This window comes from Tiliqua scincoides, chromosome 5 (assembly GCF_035046505.1).
Source record: "Tiliqua scincoides isolate rTilSci1 chromosome 5, rTilSci1.hap2, whole genome shotgun sequence".
In the NCBI taxonomy this organism is placed as follows: domain Eukaryota; kingdom Metazoa; phylum Chordata; class Lepidosauria; order Squamata; family Scincidae; genus Tiliqua; species Tiliqua scincoides.
The window spans coordinates 138196940-138219134 of NC_089825.1; the positions used below are offsets into that span (position 1 = coordinate 138196940).

The 22195-nt window shown below is 46.3% G+C and overlaps 2 protein-coding genes across 2 annotated transcripts; both read right to left on the reverse strand.

Annotated features, from left to right (window-relative positions):
• Window positions 1-1657: 1657 nt before the first annotated feature.
• On the reverse strand, window positions 1658-2572 carry LOC136653836 (olfactory receptor 4N5-like). Its single transcript, XM_066630715.1, has one exon. The coding sequence runs from the start codon at window positions 2570-2572 to the stop codon at window positions 1658-1660; it is 915 nt and encodes a 304-aa protein (XP_066486812.1).
• Window positions 2573-14099: 11527 nt separating this feature from the next.
• LOC136653837 (olfactory receptor 4Q2-like) lies at window positions 14100-15044 on the reverse strand. The gene has a single exon (XM_066630716.1). The coding sequence runs from the start codon at window positions 15042-15044 to the stop codon at window positions 14100-14102; it is 945 nt and encodes a 314-aa protein (XP_066486813.1).
• Window positions 15045-22195: the final 7151 nt, after the last annotated feature.

Genomic DNA, 22195 nt, shown 5'->3' on the forward strand with positions numbered 1-22195 from the left:
TCTCCTTAAAGCAGTTTACATATCTTAATGAAGAGGTCAATGTGTGTTCATATGAATACAATTCAGACATTCAGAATTGTTCTGTGCCTCAGTGTGTGCATGGCATAACCACACCTTTGAATTAATACTGACTGCTGCTGTGATCACCTGCTTTTAATACCTGGATAAAGGAGAGAAAAGTGCAATTACAAGGTAGAACTCTGAAATACCTTCTATAGCACAGCCTGGATCATTAAGAAAAAAATGGAATTACTCTAATTTACTCTTTTTAGTAGTAGTAGTAGTAGTAGTATGCTCTGAACAATTTTTTCCAATGAACTGTTGAGCTGCCCCAAGAATTTTGTAATGCTAAATGCAAAACTACTTGACAAGAAAGGCAGGATTTTTCTTGCCCATGATCTTGCAACATTACGCCTCTGTGCCAACTTCATGAGGGAGCTTGCGTTGGCCAAGCTTGGCTGACGCAAGGCTCTGGGGAGGGCAGGGAGGAGGTGGGAAGGAGGCGTTCCAGGGTGGGGGGAGGGTGGTCCCAGGGACGGGTGGGCGGGGAGTGGGAGGCAGGGCTGGGACCTGTCTGATTTGCTGGATCCTAGCCCCCCTTTAACTGAGCAACTGCACGCTGCTCCGCTCTCCTCGGGCTTCACCTCCAGAGGTGGCGCAAGTCCAAGGAGACCTATTGGGGCTGCAGTGGCTTACCCAGGTGTAAGGGAAAGAGTTTCTCCTTGCCTCCAGCTGAGCCACTTTGGGCCCCTATCTTGTGCTGGATACAGTGCAGGCCTCCTGTTCCAGCTTAAGATAGGATTGCCCTGAACGACATTGTCTGGAATATTTTGCCAAAAACATGGTAGACATTCTGTAGAGCACACAGGCATTGTATTAAAATCCCTGGGCAAAGCACATGAGGTCAGGATGAATGAGCTTATTTTGAGCTGTACCTGAAAATGCTGCATATTCTACAGAATACCTAGGTATTGTATTAAAATCCCTAGGTAAAGTATATCAGGTCAGACTGAAACAAGTTTGTTTTGTTCCATTGTATGATACATGGGACAATTCTGCCTGCCAACTTCACAATTGGTGGATGGCACATTCCACTGGTGGAAGAAAGAGGCCACCGCGATGGGAGGAATGGGGGCATTTCTGGGTGGGAAGGGGGGAGATACCAGGGCAGGGAAGTGGCAGGAGGGGTGCTTCTGGCAGCAAAGGTGCAATGGTCCCATCTTTTACAAACCTCCCAGCTCCCTTTCCCCCCTTGGACATACGCCACCAAAATGGATGGCATATATCCAGTGAGATCCATATGCAGTCCCAGAGCTTATGGGAAAATAAGTATTTAAATTCACCTACCATTTGCTTTTTGGTCACCATCCCACCATAGGATGCAGTGCATGCTTTTTGCTGAGGCTGCTCTGGTGCCAGTGGTGGAGGATAGGATTGGGGCCATTATTTTTTAGAACTAATAAGAGCAAGAGATGCTGATATAGTAGCCTTGAGATTCTATAAGTTTACCAGACTGCGGCTAGTGATCCACAGCGAATTCTCCTTGGTCAGGCAGGCAGAGAGTGGAATTCAAAGAATTAAAACACAAAGTAAACAATAAACTACTCAAGCATTGCATCAGTGTGTCCTGCTTTTCTTTCACACAGAAGCCCCAGTTTCACTTCTTTATCCATTTCCTCATGGCAACTTTGATCTCCTTGTTCCTCAGGGTGTAGATCAAGGGGTTCATCAAGGGGAAGACCACAGTGTGGAAGAAGGCCACCACCTTGTCAAATGGAAAGTCCTGGAAAGGACGACAGTAGATATAGACGGCAGGACTGAACATGATGAAGACGATGATGATATGAGTGACACAGGTGGAGGAGGCTTTGCTCTTTCCTTCAGTGGAGCCTTTCCTCACTTTGACCAGCAGGACTCCGTACGAGATGAGGGGGAGAATGAAGCTTGTGGTGGTGACCAGACCGCTATTGACAAACATGACGAACTCTAGAGAGTACGTATTGGTGCAAGCTAGCTTGATGATCTGGGTGACATCACAGAAGAAGTTGTCCAGCACATTGGGGCCACAGAAAGGGAGTGGGATTATGAGAATAATCTGGATCATGGAATGCACAAAGCCTTCAGCCCATGAACCTATCACTAAAGTCCAACAAATCAGTCTGGTCATCACAGTAGCATAACGCAGTGGGTGGCAGATGGCCACATATCGATCCACAGCCATGGCAATAAGGAGGCAGATCTCAGCTGCACCCAGAAAGTGGATGAAAAAAATCTGAGCTATGCAAGCCTGGTAGAAGATGGTTTTACAGCCAGAGAAGAGATTTGCCATCATCTTTGGAGGTGTGACACAGCTGTAGCAAATGTCCATCAAGGCCAGGTTAGCCAAGAAGAAAAACATGGGGGAACGCAGACGGGGCTCATTCCAAATAGTCATAATGATCAAGATATTTCCAGGTAGGATGATGACATAGAAGAGTAGAAGGAGGGCAGCAAAGAACACCTGAATCTCCCATCCCTGGGACAATCCCTTGAGGATGAACTCTGTCACTACTGTATGATTCTCCTGTTCCATCCTTACAGCGCATAGACCTGTAGTGAAACAGTTGGGGAGACGTGAAACAGGAGAATAGTATTTTTCCCCCAGTACTCTTAAGAGACATAGTTATCATTGCACAATTTGATGGCAGGGTGGTCCACAGAACCACAGCTGGATGATCCAGCTAAGCCACAGGAGTAGAAAATAAGAAAATACATCTGCACTAACTGGTTTTTGGGCAACCCAGGATTCAATTCCAGCTTCATTTGAAAACAAGCACGTCATACAATATTTTTTGTTTTCGTGGTTAGTGGATGCTGCAGTGCCTGAAGATGCAGACTTGAAGAACCAAAAAGAAAAAAAGGTCACAAAATATAAAGATTTGAAACTGAAGTCAAAGCTAAAATTGCGCCAACTGTTGTCCGCGCTCTGGGTGCAATACCAAAAGGCTTGGGAAAATCCTGTGACTTAGATTGGGGGGGGGGGGATGATTGACGTATTTCTTTTCCACACCCTTGTTCTATTGTCTGCTGTGGCTGGAAGCAGTTCCAGTTTCTGATGGTCCCAGCCAAGCACAACTCCACAGCACACAGCCTAATTTCCCTCTAAAAGGACATGGTCGTTGATTTTTGAACAGAAACAAAGAGAGTTAAACAGTTCCAGGTGGCCTTAGCTGGGACCCCCCCCCCCCCCAAATGGGACACGGAGCCAGCAGAATGGCTTTCTGGAGATTTCCCACCTGCTACAGTTGCACCTGCCTGCTTCCACTATTCCACTATTCCACTATTGTGTATTTTACATTTTGTGTATTTTATAGGATAAATTTTATTCATTTTCCAATGTATATTTTATATATTTATTTTATCATGTATTTTATAAGGATACATTTTGTGTATTTTATAAGGATCACAAACATTAGCATGATATGTCATGTCTCCAAGGCTTTCTGATCCTATGGAAACTAACCTGGATAGCGCTTCTCCGTGACTGGGGAAGAGAGAAGCAGCTAACAAGACCATCTGGAATTTTCCTGTGGAATGCTTGCTGTGGAAAGGGAGGTGTTTGGCAGGCAGGTTGTCAGCCCAGAGCTCTGATAATCCAGCTGGGCATTCATTCCTTCAGCTTTTGAAATTGCCCTTAGACTTTCAAAGTTATCTTCACAGCCATAATGCCCAGAAATATGCAGTTTATGAAATGTGCATTTTAAAAACAGAACTGCCACAGGTCCTTCAAATACTGCATCATACCCTAAATTCCATGCTTGTGTTTTGTTTGAGATCAAAGAATGGAGAGAGAGAGAGAGAGGAGCAACCCCTTACCTCTTGCTCCCTCCAAAGAGAAGGCCTCCCTCAAGCAGCACAAGGGCCCTTGATCCTCACAGCTTTCTTGCTTCTGGCCCTGGGAGAGCCAGAGGTGAGGAGATGCAGGCTGAGCCCTGGTGTGCCACTTGTCCCCAAGGGCCTTATTAAACAGTTGAGCCTATAAACGAATGCTTTCTTCAGTTCTTTTTCAAGGATAGTAGACTAGTGGCTGAAACTCTGGCTCCCTTTTGGAATATTTGTATTGATGAGATCTGATGGCTGTTGTTTTCAGACAAACAGCATAAACGAAAATGTTATTACAGAGATAATTTAATGCTCAATACAATGCAACAAACTGAATTAAGTTATCTGTCTTCTGTCAAAGTTTGTAACCAAATAACCAGGAGGGGGGAAAAAAAACTGCAGTATGTACAGTGGATGTCCTTAACTCAAAGCTGGCCTTCTGCCCTGCAGTGGGTCTCCTTGGACCTGCACTAGCTCTTATAGCTGGTATATTTCCAAGGAGAGAAAGGAGGTGGGGAAGCTGCTGCTGGAGGATCCAGCGGATGCCATCACCACCAGATCCACCCCCTGCCTCGCTCCTCACCTTCCCCACCCAGCTTTGCCCCTCCTGCCCTCCCCCATTTCCTCCTATCCACCCTGCTGTCTTAAAGCCCAATCTTGAGCTTATTAGTGCCAACAGTACGAGTGTACTGCCGGCGCTGGGTGTCATAAACATGCTGTAAAGCAGATTTAAGGCACCCTCCATGTAGGGACCAGTTGGTGCTGAGCCCATCACTGGACAGACACCGCCTGGAACAAGGGAAGAGCTTCAGGCAATGGTAAGGTTTGTTGGGGCAGGGGGAGGAGTTCCAGGGCAGGGAGAGGGTGGGAAGAGGGCACTGCAGGAGGAGGAACCAGGATGGGAGGGGGGTGGGACCTACAGAGCCCTGCTTTGCCAGATTTGATGCTCTGGGTTGGGCTGAAAAGCTGGACAACAAGCTCTTCCAGTGTGCGCCTGCAAAATAGCCAGGATGGACTGGAGGAGACCCATGATGGGGCCTGCATCCTTACCCAGCGGAAGGGAAGAAATGTCCCCTTCCCCTGAGGAGACTCCAATGGCTGCTGCAGTGCCCATAGGATGCAACAATAGCCATTTTGGCACTGCTGCTCCTCTGGGCTCCGGGGAGCATAGGATTGGGCTACCCCCTGCTCTGGCGGGTGGCCAGCAGTTCGGCACCACATGCTAGAAATCTCCAGTCATCCTGCTGGTGCTGCACCAATGCGCCACTCCTGTGCTGCTGAAGCATGCTTTATGGCTGCTTTACAACAGCCAGTAATGGTGGACCACCAGTTCCACCAGTGGGGCAACCCAACAGGATTGGGCTGTTTAATTTATTATTGCACATCACTTCAGAACCCTACTGGCTGAAATACTGGAGTAAAAATGGAAGAAAAATGATGAGACAGAGCTTTGATCTGTTAACAGAAATGCAGAAAGTTAAGGCCAAGTTAAGATATATACTTGTTTGCATTTCATTTGGTGGGTGACTAATTCATTTATTTCATTTCCATCTCACCATTCAAGGACCCTCCAAAGAGAATATAAGAACATAAGAACAGCCCCACTGGATCAGGCCATAGCCCCATCTAGTCCAGCTTCCTGTATCTCACAGCGGCCCACCAAATGCCCCAGGGAGCACACCAGATAACAAGAGACCTGCATCCTGGTGCCCTCCCTTGCATCTGGCATTCTGACATAGCCCATTTCTAAAATCAGGAGGTTGCACATACACATCATGGCTTGCAACACATAATGGATTTTGCCTCCAGAAACTTGTCCAATCCCCTTTTAAAGGCATCCAGGCCAGATGCCATCACCACATTCTGCAGCAAGGAGTTCCACAGAATGACAGAATGCTGAGTAAAGAAAGATTTTCTTTTGTCTGTCCTAACCCTCCCAACACTCAATTTTAGTGGATGTCCCCTGGTCCTGGTGTTATGTGAAAGTGTAAAGAGCATCTCTCTATCCAGTTTATCCTTCCCATGCATAATTTTGTATGTCTCAATCATGTCCCCCCCTCAGGCGCCTCTTTTCTAGGCTGAAGAGGCCCAAACGCCGTAGCCTTTCCTCATAAGGAAGGTGCCCCAGCCCCGTAATCATCTTAGTCGCTCTCTTTTGCACCTTTTCCATTTCCACTATGTCCTTTTTGAGATGTGATGACCAGAACTGGACACAATACTCCAGGTGTGGCCTTGCCATCGATTTGTACAACAGCAATATAATATTAGCTGTTTTGTTCTCAATACCTTTTCTAATGATCCCAAGCATAGAATTGGCCTTCTTTACTGCCGCCGCGCATTGGGTCGACACTTTCATCGACTTGTCTACCACCACCCCAAGATCCCTCTCCTGATCTGTCACAGACAGCTCAAAACCCATTAGCCTATATGTGATGTTTTGATTTTTTGCCCCAAAGTGCATGACTTTACACTTACTGACATTGAAACGCATCTGCCATTTTGCTGCCCATTGTACCAGTTTGGAGAGATCCTTCTGGAGCTCCTCACAATCACTTCTGGTCTTCATCACTCAGAAAAGTTTGGTGTCATCTGCAAACTTAGCCACCTCACTACTCACCCCTGTCTCCAGGTCATTTATGAAGAGGTTGAAGAGCACCAGTCCCAGGACAGATCCTTGGGGCACACCGCTTTTCACCTCTCTCCATTGTGAAAATTGCCCATTGACACCCACTCTCTGTTTCCTGGTCTTCAACCAGTTCTCAATCCATGAGAGGACCTGTCCTCTAATTCCCTGACTGTGGAGTTTTCTCAGCAGCCTTTGGTGAGGGACCGTGTCGAATGCCTTCTGAAAGTCAGATATATAATGTCCATAGGTTCTCCCGCATGCACATGCCTGTTGACCTTTTCAAAGAATTCTAAAAGGTTTGTGAGGTAAGACTTTGCCTTACAGAAGCCATGCTGATTCTCCCTCAGCAAGGCCTGTTTGTCTATGTGTTTTGAGATTCTGTCTTTGATGAGGCAGTCCACCATCTTACCCGGTATAGATGTTAGGCTGACCGGCCTATAGTTTCCCAGGTCCCCCCTCTTTCCCTTTTTAAAGATTGGTGTGACATTTGCTATCCTCCAATCTTCTGGCACCGTGGCCGTTTTGAGGGACAAGTTGCATATTTTAGTCAAGAGATCAGCAACTTCATTCTTCAATTCCTTAAAAACACTTGGGTGGATACCATCCGGGCCTGGTGACTTATTGATCTTTAATTTATCAATGAGGTCTGAAACCTCTTTCAACCTCTATCTAACTTAATTCCTTGGTCAGGAGGGGCCGTTCAGGCAGTGGTATTTGCCCGAGGTCTTCTGCCGTGAAGACAGATGCAAAGAACTCATTTAATTTCTCTGCCATCTCCAAGTCTCCTTTTATCTCCCCTTTCCCTCCCTCACCATCCAGAGGGCCAAACACTTCTCTGGCGGGTTTTCTGCTTTTAACGTATTTGAAGAAGTTCTTATTATTCCCCTTAATGTTGCTGGCCATGCGTTCCTCATAGTCTCGCTTGGCCTCCCGAATCACCTTCTTACATTTCTTTTGCCACATTTCATGTTCCTTTTTATTCTCTTCATTAAAGCAAGACTTCCATTTACAGAAGGAAGCTTCCTTGCCCTTTATGGCCTCCCTAACTTGACTGGTTAGCCATGCGGGCACCTCCTGGACTTAGTGGAGCCCTTCTTCCTTTGTGATATACACTTCCGCTGGGCCTCTATTACTGTTGTTTTAAGCAGTCTCCATTTCTCCCATCCAACAAGTACCGGACAAAGTCTGTATCTGAACCATGAAAGTTTTCCAGGAATGGATATAGAAATAGATGGCGTGAATCAATATAGTGGATACAAAGCAAAAGTACATGGTTCAAGGACTCTTTTGAGGTCAGGTTGCAAGAACATGACTGGGGACTCTCCAATGGTCTATTAAATCTTGCTCTTAGTAGGTAAGATATTAAACCTACCCTGCGTAAAGGCTCTACGAATCTGAGGTGAACACATGTAGATAGCTTGAACCCAAATCAGAGGGCCATGAAAGACCAACATATAGAGGCGAACAAGACTTATGGGCTGCATATCGAATAGCCATACAATATTTTTTGTTTTAAAGTGATTTATAGATATGTTAACTATTAATAGTAGATATGGCAATACCTGGAGATGTAAGATTGAAGAGAAAGAACAGAACAGGATCATGAAATATAAAGATTTGCAAACTGAAGGCAAGGCTAAAATTGTACCAAGTGTTGTCGGCCCTCTAGGCACAAACTAAAAGACTCGGAAAAACACCTGAGCATCATAGGTGTAAATGAAATCACTCACACCTTCTACAGAAAGCAGTCCTAGTTGGAACAGCACCCATTTTATGGAAATATCTGTGCATATCCCAGATTCTTGGCTAGGACCTGATATTCAATTGTCTAAATCCAGCCACCAACATCTGGTGGGCTATGCATAAGAATTACAGCAATGCCCCTGCCAGAGTGTTGGATTAGCTGCAGTTTCCACTTGAATCAACACACAGATTTACATCTTTACCATGTGTGAAATGGCCCTCAGATGTTCAGATCAATTGATAACTTTGGGAGACTTTGGGAGTCTTAACTTTGGGAAACTTTTGCCATCCCCTGTAATAAAAGGACTTGGCTCACTTATGACCCAAAACACAAAGAGAGACAAGAGGGAGCCATAGGGAAGATTTATTTGAGGTGTGGTCTAATTTTGTAATCATCTTACAAGACACGACTGTACCTTCATATGACATGATCTTAGGAAGCACTTTTCTTGGTAAGCCAAAAACTTCAGAAATCATTGCTCTTGAGAGAGATTTTTTTAAAGACAACAACCCCCAAGTTGAGGTTTCAACTCTAACTTGGTCCTATTCACCTTTGGGTGCTATGCTTCCACCCCACCCCCACTTCACAGTGTTGCCCATCTACCCAGAACTATGTTATGACTGCCAGCTGACCAGCTCTCTCTGAAATACAGTAATACTTGCCATAATACCTGCGCACAGGAACCTGCATGAAATGCGCATTTCAAAAAGAAAAATGCCATAGGTTCTTAAAGTACTGCATCTTACAGTAAATTCCATGCTTTGTGACCAAAGAATCACAGAACAGATACCGGTACATACAAACTCACATACGTTGTTCATGAAAAACTAGCAATTAAAAAAAAATCTATATTGTAAAATTTGGTCCTCCCAAGGAGGAAAAAAAAATACATTTTATTCTTTGAATTTTTAACTCATAAAAATGTACATAATTGTCAAGTCATCATTTGCACTGTTAAAAACAGCAAATATAAAGATTTTTGTAAGTTGAGTGAAGAAGAAAGAAAGAAAGAAAGAAAGAAAGAAAGAAAGAAAGAAAGAAAGAAAGAAAGAAAGAAAGAAAGAAAGAAAGAAAGATCCATCTTGAGGGGTAGGAATAGAATGCTCATCCCCTTCATTCTTTTTCTTGGTCCTCCTGGATTGACCTAAAGTCCTCAGGAATCAGCATCACTCTCCAGGTAATCCTGGAGCTTTTAATAGGGCCTCCAGGAATTTTCAACTTTACAGTACACCATGATGGAAAAATAAATATATCCAGGCATCACTTCTGAGTTGGAACCCCTAGTTGTGGCTCACAAGAAAGGAAGAGGAACCTGGAGGAACAAGGAGAAGAAATAAAATTAAAAAGAAGGAGAGAGAGAAAATGAAGCAACCCCTTACCTCTTGCTCCCTCCAAAGAGATGACTTCACTTCTTTGTCCGTCTTCACTTCACTTTCACTTCTTTATCCGTCTCCACATAGCAGCTTTGATCTCCTTGTTCCTCAGGGTGTAGATCATGGGGTTCATCAAGGGGAAGACCACAGTGTGGAACAAGGCCACCACCTTGTCGAAGGGGAAGTCCTGGAAAGGACGACAGTAGATATAGATAGCAGGACTGAACATGATGAAGACGATGATGATATGAGTGACACAAGTGGAGGAAGCCTTGCTCTTTCCTTTAATGGAGCCCTTCCTCACTTTGACCAGCAAAGCCAGGTTAGTCAAGAAGAAAAACATGGGGGATCCCAGACAGGGCTCATTCCAAATGGTCACAATGATCAGGATATTCCCAGGAAGGATGATGGCATAGAAGAGGAGGAGAGTAGAGAGGAACAGCTGCAGCTCCCATCTCTGTGACAGTCCCTGGAGAACGAACTCTGTCACTACTGTATGATTTCCATGTTCCATCCTTACAGCGCACAGACCTGTAGTGGAATAGTGGCGGAGATGCAGAATTAGAAAATACTACATCTTTTTTCCCCTAACTCTTGACAGAATTTGTTATAATGCAAAGAATCATTAAGCTCAGGAGGAGAAGTATGGCTGGGAGGTCCAGCTAGATTGCAGTTCACTTCTTAGCGGATGCTCAGTGAGAAAATCCAGATGTTTAGCTATGCCATGTGTTCAATATCCAGTGTGAGCAGTAATTTTATAAAATCCAAATGTTAACTGAAGTCAAAAGTTAGTGGTAGAGCAATAAGTGAAAGAAGAGAAATACCCCCCCCCCCCCACACACACACACAGACATACAGCCTCTGTTCAAAGAGTTACTAGTGTGTGTAACTTCAGAAAATAAGCACATTACCAATCAAAATTGCAGGAATAAATGACGCCCAGAGACTGAGCACAGAGAAAAAATTCTAGAACACATTTGCCCATTTTACAGACAGCAAATGCTAAGATAAATTCCACAGAGAGTCTGTGAATCCATGGCAGGAAACTCAAATGCAAACACAAGCTCCCCTCTATCACAGTTACAACATGAGCCTATGTATGTTTACTCAGAAGTAAGTTCCACTGAGTTCAATGGGGCTTACTTCTGACATGGGGTCAGAACTTCTGAGTTCAATGGGGCTTACTTAGTTCTCAGAAGTAAATTCCACTGAGTTCAATGGGGCTTACTTCTGCACTGTGGGTTCCCTTCTACAGCAAACAGCAGACAGAAATACAGTCATGCATCGAGAGTCATGCCCCCATGCACACCCATGACAGTGAAGTGGGACAGAACCAACCAGCCACTCCCCAGAGCTGGAGAGGGATCTATGAATTCCACCCAGTGCCCTTAGACTACACACCAAAGCTTGAGTCTGTCTAGCTGAAAAGGGTATCAGAAAACCCTGTTACACACTTTACCTTTCCTGCACTGGCTAGCAAGAAGGAGATGGGTGGGTAGGGGAGCACTGGAGATGCAAAGAGTGACAAAGCCTGGAGATAAGCACGCCCCTTACCTCCTGCTCCCTGCAAAGGGCTGGCAGGCTGTCCTTCTGGCAGCTCAAGGTTTCCTTCTCCCTGTCACTATATAGCTTCTGGCCCTCTGCGAGCTGGGGGCGGGGGAGGAGGGAGGGAGGGGTGCTTGAGGACACTCTGTGCCCTGCCATGCAGCTCTTGCCATTTGTCCCAAGGGTCTAATTAAAAAGTTAGCACCAAATGAAGTTCTGTTGTCAGGATATTGATTACGGTATGTTCTGCTGTCAGCATTATTGTCCTGATTATGACCAGATCTATGACAGGCAACCCCACTTTGCATTTAAGACTTCCTTCCAGGCTTGTCCCAGCTGATTCAACAAGCAAGAAGAGTAGCTATCTCGATCAAGCCCTTTCGGAGAGCTCTAGTGCAGGCAACTGGTTGGCCATTGTTGACAACAGGCAGAACTATCTCCAGATACGTCTTCCTGTTAATCCTTTCACTGACAGATAATAAATGTGGTTTTGATTGTGGCTTTATTGTATTTTTATTTATTGTATTTTTGTATTTGTATTTTGTATTTGTATTATTTATTGTATTTTTATTACAGTAACTGTTACCCTGCACATGCCTGATCTTGTCTGATCTTGGAAGCTAAGCAGGGTCAGGCCTGGTTAGTACTTGGATGGGAGACCACCTGTTGGAATACCAGGTGCTGTAGGCTTATACCATAGTCTTTCGAGACTGAAGGTTGCCATCCATGTATTTTTATTAACTTGGGAACCAGCTGGTTGGAAAAAAAATTAGATAAAAAACCACAGGGATGGAAAAACAGGTTTCTTGATCACACAGTGAAGGCTGCCAGCATGTACAACTGTATGCGCAGGGCTCTTTTTCAGACTTGCAGCTGAGTGCATGGACGATGAGCAGGCATTTTCCCATTCCTCCTTATGGGGTTCACTGAATGTGTGAAAGGGCTACCAAAAACCTCACGGATTCCCTCTTGTTGCTGTCAATAGCGAAACTGGCCATTGTGGGAAATAGCAGATACTTTCACCTCTGCATAGAATTTGGGATAGTTCCCAGGAACAGCCCATCCATGAGGCCACCTGAAATGGTCGTCTTGGGCAGGAGATTGGTGGGGGGGGGTGTCCATCTCTGTCTGAATACTTGTCTGCTCTGCTTCTCCTTTCTTTTCACTCGCTGGGTTGAGAAAGAAAGAGGGGGAGAGAGAGAAGAGGAAATGTGGTGGGGGGTGAGAATGCTGAGCAAGAACATTGAAAGGGGCAGAGGCTGGTACATCACCTGGTAAGGGGAAGCAACATTTGGTATGTAGCCTCAGGTATCAGGAGTCCTTGGGTTGACCCTGGCAGTCATACATAGCTCAAGGCGTATCATGCCTAATGCAGCCATGTAGCCATATGTGGGGACATCCATGTGGCATATGTAATTCCTCACCCTTCCCATTATCTTCACAAAAACCCTGTGAGGTGGGTTAGACAAAGATAGTGAGTGGCCCCAGATTGTGGTGTAGACTTCCTGGCTAAACTGAATTTTGTGTCTGGATCGTCATGGTCCTAGCCTGACATTCTGACTTCAAAGGACTTCCCGTTTTAACCCTGTTATTTCCATTATAATCTCAGCACCAGACTGCGCTACCCAATTCTGTATATGTTTAACCAAAATCAAAACCAACACTCTTCCCAGAGTATTGTACTCATTTGTGGGTGTGGATCTTGGCAGCAGTGGGACGCAACAGATCTGCCCCCTTTCTCAGCCCAGGTCTGCCCCTTTCCTCTCCTTGGACTTACGCTAACTGCACTATATGCTGTTCAGAACCACTTTTCAGAGCGCAACACCATAGTCTTCCAAGACTGAAAGATGCCAATGATGAATGACAGATGGTATGAATCTAAGAAGACCCATAGGTAGCGGTGGGTGAAAATGGTGATAACAAAATTAAAACACATAACACTTAACACCACTTTTTGTACTTCTCATTTTTGTAAAAAAACAACAAAAAACCTTTAAAATCTGCAAAGAGGGTGTTTTATTTGGTGTTTATTTTATTTATTTATTTATTTATTTATTTATTTATTTCTTTAAAACTGTAGTAGCCTAGTACACTTTTAAAGAGATCATGATTTATATTTTTAATGTAAAATTTGAATAAAAACACACAACATGCTTTGTGCCTTCTACCTTTGGAAAACACCAAAATCTGCAAAAAAATAAAACTGTTTTCACCCACCTCTACTCATAGGTGACTAGAAGGCCTACCAAGGAGAAAGTAAAAAAGGCATTTATTTACCTCTCATTGGCCTTCTGGTCACCCCATCCCACTGCTCCGTTGGATTGGGCTGTTAGAATCTTTACCCAACATCTAGATTTCTGGGAGCAAGGAGATATTTCTGAGCATTCCTTGTTTTGGCACCCTATGTCACCCGCAACCTTACTGTAAGTGCTGGCATCTAGAATACACGTAAATCAAAAAGGCAAATTTCTCTCTAACCACTGATGAGCTGATGTTGCAGGTCATAATTTTTATATCATTGATTGAAACTATTGTAATGGCATGTTTCTTGTCCATTGCCTTTTTAGTATGATGACTGGCTGCTCAATTGATTGATTGATTGAAAAAAAACACAAATAATTTGTTCCAATAAGCCTTTATATTGGTCAGATTAAAATATTTTCAGATTTTTGTTTCTCACTTATTTTTGTATTTTTATTTGGTGGCAATGCCCATGCCCAAGATCGGTTTTCCACCTTCCTCTTCTGTTTGTATGACCCAGGAAGAATTAGAATTTACATAATAAATATAGAAGAGAACATTCTAGAACATTCAGATCTAGGAGAGAACATACTGGATCACATTTACTGAATGAAACTGATTCTACCCTATATGGCAACCACTTCCTAGTCAGTATCTCCTCATGGAAAGTAAATTTTTTAGAGATGAGGCTCTTCCCTTTTCATGCATGTCACACTGTCATATTCCCCTCTGAACTTACTTCCTTGATTCTCAGCCTTCTCATGGCTGACTTAACCTCCTTATTCCTCAAGGTGTAGATCATAGGATTCAACATGGGTGTGACGCTGTTGTACAGGACAGAGACGAGCTTGTCTACTGAGAAGGTGGAGAAAGGTCTGGCATAGATGAAGATGCAGGGCCCAAAGAACAAGGTCACCACGGTGAGGTGGGAAGCGCAGACACTGAGGACTTTGTGCCATCCTTCAGGGGAACGGATCTTCACCAGGATGGTGGTGTAGGAAGTCACCAAGATGATGAAGCAAGTGGTGGAGATAAGGCCACTGTTGAAGACCATGAGGAGCTCTATGACATAGGTGTCAGTGCAGGCCAACTTAATGACCGGTGGGACATCACAGAAGAAGTTGTCCACCTGGTTTGGCCCACAGAATGGCAGTCTTAAGGTGAGGACAGTCTGGACTGTGGCATGGATGAAGCCTCCAGTCCAAGAAGCTGCCACCAGCCAGCTGCAGATGCTCCTGTTCATGATACTGGGATAGTGCAGAGGCTTGCAAATGGCCACATACCTGTCATAGGCCATGATACTAAGGAGGAACATCTCAGCAGCAAGGACCACGTGGATGAAAAACAGCTGAGCCATGCAGGCATCAAAGGAGATGTTCCTCTTCACAGCCAAGAGGTCCATCAGCATCTTGGGGGCAGTGACACTGGAGGTGCAGATATCTAGGAAGGAGAGGTTTCCCAGCAGAAAGTACATGGGCGTACGTAGCCGAGAGTCAGACATTACTGTCACTATGATGAGGGTGTTTCCTACCAGTGTGGTTGAATAGACCAGCAGGAAGATGACAAAAAGGGTGATTTGGGACTGCCACGTTGGAGAAATAGCTGCCAACAGGAACTCACTGACCCTTGTTTGGTTTCCTTTCAGACTCCCCATTTTTCCTGTAAAGGTGAAATACACATCCCAGATAACATAACAGCCTCCTTGGCCTCCATGTACAGTAAATGTAGGCATCATAAATCATTGGGCCCATAGCAACAGGATGAAATTCAACAGAGACAAATATGAGGTTCTGTCCGTGAGTACAAAAGAAGAGGCACAAGCAGAGAAACAGGAGCACCCAAGATAAAAAGAGACCTGCATCCTGGTGCCCTCTCTTGCATCTGGCATTCTCACACAGCCTACTTCTAAAACCAGGAAGTTAGGTACACCCATCATCATAACCTGTGATGGACTTTTCCTCCACAGATCTGTCCAATTCCCTTTTCAAGGTATGCATCTAGGCCAGGTGCCCTCACCACATCCTGTGGCAAGGAGGATGAGGGATGAAATGGACACGGGGACCAGAGGGCTGGTCCAGAGGGCTCAAGTATTATGGCAATGACAGTTTTTAGTAGATGATTTACTGCAGTGTTTTCAACCTTTTATGCACCACAAAAAAAAAAAAAAATGAATGAATGAATGAATGAATGAATGAATGAATGAATGAATGGACTGGGGACCCACTGCTGTTATAATGTCTTTAAGCAGCTTCAAACCTTCCAAAAACAATTTAAACATTCTTTTCCTTGCAGCTTCTTTTTGATAATTCCCCTCCCCTTTTTGAGAAATGGAATCTTCTGGAATTAAACGCACAATGCGTTAACACATTATGGAGAGGGAGGTAGAACATGCCACATGGGAGATGCTGTTTTGGGTGGAACACAGTATTTTTCTCATAATGGTTTGTTCCTTCTGGAGGTGAATGTGTGGCTGGGTCAGAGTGCAAGTGTGCAAATTCATTATCAAAATAATAATGGTCTCAGTAATGAAGGATGAGCAGTAGGATGAATTATGCCTGGTTAGAAGGATAGTGTGAGGCTTCTCTTAAGGACCATCAAACAACAGCATGAACTTCTTTTTAAAAAGGTGCAATTTTTGAGGACCAAACTGGAGATAGCAGAACAGGAAGGAAAAATGGGACATACTGGGAAGTTTGGGTTCTTATGGATTGCACACACACCAAAAAGAAATGTGATCTGGCTGCAGTCTTAAGAATGGAGCAGTCTAGAAATACAAACAAATATAATGAGCAAAACTGTAGCATATGTCTTTAAGTTAAGGAAGTACAACAAGCAATTTAACACCAACATCAGGATCAATGTGCCCAGACACAGGATGACTTAAAAATGAAATGTCATTGAATTAGAAGTGGATACAACATTTGGAGGTGTAGGATATTCAACCAGCATGTGCTTTGTTAGGAAATGGATTTGTTCTTAAATTTTACAGTGGATTATTTTTCTTTAAATGGCTCCCATTTCTGTTCATCCAAAGTCACATCAACAGGACTACGTAAACTTCCACCACAGAATAATTTTTCGCAACAGGCACAATGGAAATGGAAGCCCCCCCCCACACAATATTAATGCTCAGTGTGTATCTTATTAAAAGTGCTACACGAGAATGAGTGGCATTACCCCAATGTTATTTGAAGGAGATCATTTGAAGCCAGGGACATGCAGTGGGTGGGGTGGGGGGGGCAGATGAGGCAGAGCCTCCCCATTGGAGTCCATCAAAAAGTGCCGCTACTGTGTGAGGTGCATGAGCACTCACAATCCATGTGCAAAAGCCATGTGGATTCTGCAGAAGCGTGTGGATTGTGAATGCTTGCACACCTGACGGGGCGCTTTTCAAAGGCCTCTGGTGGGGTGGCTCTGCCTCTATGAAGAACACATGGGTTGTGAGTGCAGAGCGCATGGGTTGAGTGCTTGAGCGCCTCGCAGTGGCGCTTTTTGGTTAGGAAGCTCTGCCTCACCTGCCTCCCCATCCACCTGTCCCTGTTCTAAGCCTACTCATCTTTGGATACGGGTCCAGGGGCAGGATTCAGACCAACTGGCATTTGGCTCACTTCAGACTGGCTGCTCGCGGACTTAGTCCTGCTTGGGAATCCTGCAGTGTGCAAGAGCCCAATCCTCTGCATGTCTGCTCAGAGCTAAACCCCATTATAGTCAATGGGGCTTACTCCCAGGAAAGTGTGGCTAGGATGCAGACTCAGAGCGCATTCCTCTGCGTGTCTACTCAGAAGGAAGCTCCACTATAGTCAATGGGACTTACTCCCAGGAAAATGTGGATAGGATTGTCGCCTGAGAGCGCAATCCTATGCACGTCTACTCAGAAGTAAGCCCCATTATAGTCAGTGGGGCTTACTCCCAGGAAAGTGTGGCTAGGAGGCAGCCTCAGAGCGCATTCCTCTGCGTATCTACTCAGAAGTAAGCTCCAGTATAGTCAATGGGGCTTACGCCCAGGTAAGTGTGGCTCGGAGAGCAGGGCGCGTGTGGGTGCAGGGACTGGAGGGACCGGAAGGTCTCTGCCCCGCGCCGCTGCAGTGGACGGAGGAGGCGCAGCTCCGCTTGAAGCGGGCGCAACGCAGAGGCGCCCCCGCCGAGCCGCGCGTGGCTCCCCGGGATCGCCGGCCAGTTGAAGCAGGTCCGCCTCGCGCCCCGGCCGGTTCGAGCCTCGGCCCCGCGGGCACAGCAGAAGGGCCACTCCGCGGGGCGGGGCGCGCCCCCCGACTCTGAGCCCACCTCTGCGCCCGCGCCCCGGACGCGTGCCGGGGGCGGCCCGGCCGGTCCTCGACGCCCCGGACAGGTGACAGGACGACCCCTCCCTGCCACGGGCGCTGGAAAAGACCCCCGGGACTGCACCGTCCGCCCGGGCCAGCCTTTCTTCATCATCATCATCATCATCATAATCATCTTAATCAACACCACCATCATCTATTTATTACCATCATCATCATCATCACCCCCCACCACCATCATCTTCATTATCTATTTATTTATCATCATCATCATCACCACCACCACCACCACCACCACCACCATCTATTTATTTATTTAATAGATGAATAGTTATTAATTAATAGATGATAAATAAATGATTAATCCCCCCCACCACATCTCTCTCTCTCTCTCTCTCTCTCTCTCTCTCAGCGTATTTGTTTCATCAGCCCTGCCAGGCTTTCCTTTTCTCTACTTACTTCGGTGTTCCAGAGGATCCGTGTTCCCAGTCAATCACTTCTTGAATGAGGAGCGGTGTGGCTTGATGACTTTGTATCCTCTTTCCCTAGTATAATGAAGCCAGCAAGAGCAATGAAAAAACTCTGCTGAGTTTATGTCTTTGGATCTTGACAAGGCAAACTGGCACTATGGACATCTTGGTTGCAGAGGGAGTTTCTTTGCAAAGTTACTGCTCTGAGATCCCCCCTGGAGTTCAGAGCTCTAAACTTGGAGAACTTACTACCAGAAGCAAAGCCAGCTCCACCTCTGCATCATCCGTAGTTAGTTTGCAGTAACAAAAACCAAAAGAGTGGACTACAGGACTGAGCAAAGTTTTCATGTATCAGGTGTGCACCGCTTAACAACCTTTCCTTTAACAATGGACCGCAAATATGGCTGTCGTCAAAGCACAGTAAAGATGCTTTTAATGTGGCAATTCTGTCTCCCATAGCCTCCAGCAGAGTGCCTGTTTACATAACAGAGAAGCTCTTAATGCAAAGGTGAAGCAATCTGTCTCCAGTAGCCTGTGCAGCCAGCTAGTGTCTGGCAGGCAGTGTTTGTTAACACAACAAAGGCACTAGATTGGCCTGAATGTTCACTTAGTGACCTAATCACATAACAAGAGGGATAGGAGAACGTATCCCCTGTTAACATATTAAGTGGCGCACAACTGTAATTTTTTTGCTGAAAAGTGAGAGCTTCATGGGGGGAGCTTTCATGACACGGGTCCCCTCACCTTTTTTGTCACTGTCACCTCTTTCTGTGATCTGGTCAGGGACATGCAGTGGGTAGGGAGTCAGTGAGGCAGAGCCTCCCCAACAGAGTCCTTCGAAAAGCCCCGCTTCATGTGAGGTGTGCAAGCACACACAACCCACATGGTGCTTTTCGAAGGACTCTGGTGGAGAGGCTCTGTCTCACCTGCCTTTCAACCCACCGCACCTCCCTGGATCTGGGTAGTTGTTGCCTGACAACCCTTTTATTTCTTTTATTTGCATGACACATTTGAGTACATGTGTAGGTGGCACTGAGTGCCTGAGAGGAAAGCAGAACCCGAACCAGTAACGGGTCTTTAGGATTGGACTGATGGCAAGAGGTTTCAGGTCCTATAAGATGAAAGGAGGTGCCTGGGTTTGCCCAGCCTTAACCCACTCCGGCCTCACTCAGTCGCCCCCCCTGGTGTCCTTGATGGGTGTTTGGAACCTGCAGGGGTCTGGGCTTGGGCTGCACCACCACCAGAGAGCAATGGATGAGTTAACTTGCTGGCCCAGGTGGCACAAAGCGTTTTGAGGCATGCCTCTTCTAGCAGCACCTGTGACGTCACCTGCCCCATTCACTTCCGGCTGCAGCAGGGGAGCCGTGAGTGGGCTGCACTTGCTCGGCAGCCACGCTACAGGCCAAGCTGTGGTGATGCAGCATGAGGGATATCCCCTGGGGCATATCCCAGAGGGGGATATGAGGGAGGAGAGGGAGCCAGGGGTCAAGAGGGAGCACTATTTGGGCAGGGGCAGAGGGCGGTAGAGGAGGGACTGTTCAGGGGGCTGTCTTTATTTCAATTCTTACCTGGCCTAGGAGGAAAGCTCAGTCTGGGTAGGCCTTGGCCACAGTAGCAGCAGCAAGTGATGCTCCAGGAGAACGCCCACTGTTGAGGTGGAAGCAGGGTGATGAAATCTTCATCCTGACCGTGTCTGAGGCCCATATAAGACAGCCCTCCTACAGCCCAAGGACTCAGAGAGAACTCGTCCAGGCAGCATTGCTTGTAACCTGAACCCTGGGCCCCCTCTACTTGGATTTCAGGTTGCCCACTGGGGCCCAAAGCACCAACTGTGACAGGAGGGCAACACCTATAATTTGCTTGTGCAGACAAAACCCCCCCCCCACACACACACACTATGGGTGACTTTGACCCTGTGAACAAAAGTCACACCTTGAGCATTTCCTGATTTGAAGTAAACACAGTGAGACAAGAGAAAGGTTTCCAACCCTAACGGCTCCATGGCTAAACTGAACCAGGGAGACCATCTGAATTAAGCAACAGACCTCCAGAGATAGCGGCTGTACCTTTGGTAGGGTGCAAAACACTAGCAGCGCCCACATAGGGCTGGGGGGGAGCAAGCAGGGGTCATTAAGTCACAGAAGAGGGTTCCTTGAAGAGTTCACCCCACAAATATAAACCCATAGGTTTCTGTGGGATAAAAGGGAATAAATGGTGGGGTTGCAGGACCCCTGAGGGTTCTTCATTCCCCCTTTTGGTATCACTCTGCTAGTTTTATTGTCCATTGATCTGCTGGTGTTGTGTAAAACATCCCACTCCGGTCAGTACTCAATAACCATTGTGCCAAGCTGGCACTCAGGACTGGTAACCAAATACTCCCTTCTCTTTCCCAAGCTTTACCCTCTCTTCCCCACTTCCCTTGCTTGAGTGCAGCTGAAAGCCACTGTGCCAGCATGAGCTGGACCACTATACTTTGTGGGCTGCCTTGCAACATAGGGCCTGCTTGATACAGTCATACATCCCCTTGAAGTTGCGCAGGTGAGCTGCTATCTGTATCTGGGAGCAGAGCTGGAGCCAGTAGTCGTTAGCACATCTCCTGGCAGTCTGCTGGACTTTGCGGAGAGCAGCTCGGAGGACCTGCAGGTTGCGCTCACTGGGACAGGCCTTGTATGCTGCTTGAGCTCTCCTCTTTTCCTCAATGACTGGTGTCAACTCCTCAGAGTGGGCTTCAAACCAATCTGCCGTCTTGTTGGTCTTCTTGCCAAATATGGACAGGGCGTTGTTGTAAACGGCATTCTTGAAATGTTCCCATATGTTGGATGTGTTTGCGTCGGCCAGGCCTGGAAGAGATTCCTCAAGCGCTCGTGCAAATTCCTCCACTTTTCTCTGATCCTGGGTATCAATGCGAATGGTATCAATGCGAGGTCTTCCTTCTTTTTCGTGTGGTACAGTCGTTTTGTTTGCAGTTTCACTCTGCTGCACACCAGGGAGTGGTCAGTGTCACAGGCAGCACCCTGATAGCTGTGTGTGATCTTGATGCTGGGAAGGCTGGAGCATCTGGTGAGAATCAGCTGGTGCCAGTGCTTTGATCTTGGGTGTCTCCAAGAGACTCTATGTTGGGGCTTTGTGTTGAAGAACGTGTTGCTGACACAGAGACTGTGATGACAGCAAAACTCTAGCAGGTGTTGGCCATTTTCGTTCATCTTCCCAGTGCCGAACTGACCTATGCAAGTGGGCCATGAACTGTGATCAGCACCAACTCTACCATTGAAATCGCCGAGGATGAACAATGGCTCTTTTACGGGGATCTTGTTTGGGATTTTCTTCACTGTCCTGCTGAAGCATGCCTTTGGAACCACAACAGAAGACATCTATCTCCGGATCAGATCAGATGGAAAGCTCTTCAACCTCTCCAGACTGAGAGCAAAGTCCAAAGTCCAGCTGAAATGTCTGCGTGACTTCCTCTTTGCCAACGATGCAGCTGTCACTACCCACTCTGCCAAAGATCTCCAGCAGCTCATGGATCGTTTTAGTAAGACCTGCCAAGATTTTGGACTAACGATCAGCCTGAAGAAAACACATGTCATGGTCCATGACTTTGTGTACCTTGGCTCAGCAATCTCCGGCACTCTTTCTCTTGATACCGAGCTAAACAAACGCATCGGTAAAGCAGCTACCACGTTTTCCAGACTCACAAAGAGAGTCTGGTCCAACAAGAAGCTGACGGAACATACCAAGATCCAGGTCTACAGAGCTTGCGTCCTGAGTACACTTCTGTACTGCAGCGAGTCATGGACTCTTCACTCACAACAGGAGAGGAAACTGAACGCTTTCCACATGCGCTGCCTCCGAGGCATTCTCGGCATCACCTGGCAGGACAAAGTTCCAAACAAAGTTCCAAAGTCCTGGAACGTGCTGGAATCCTTAGCATATATGCACTGCTGAAACAGAGACACCTGCGTTGGCTCGGTCATGTCGTGAGAATGGATGATGGCCGGATCCCAAAGGTTCTCCTCTATGGAGAACTCATGCAAGGAAAGCGCCTTACAGGTAGA

What these genes read in the sequence shown, in the direction of transcription:
- LOC136653836 (XM_066630715.1), bottom strand. Translation starts at nt 2,572, where the DNA reads ATGGAACAGGAGAATCATACAGTAGTGACAGAGTTCATCCTCAAGGGA.
- LOC136653837 (XM_066630716.1), bottom strand. Translation starts at nt 15,044, where the DNA reads ATGGGGAGTCTGAAAGGAAACCAAACAAGGGTCAGTGAGTTCCTGTTG.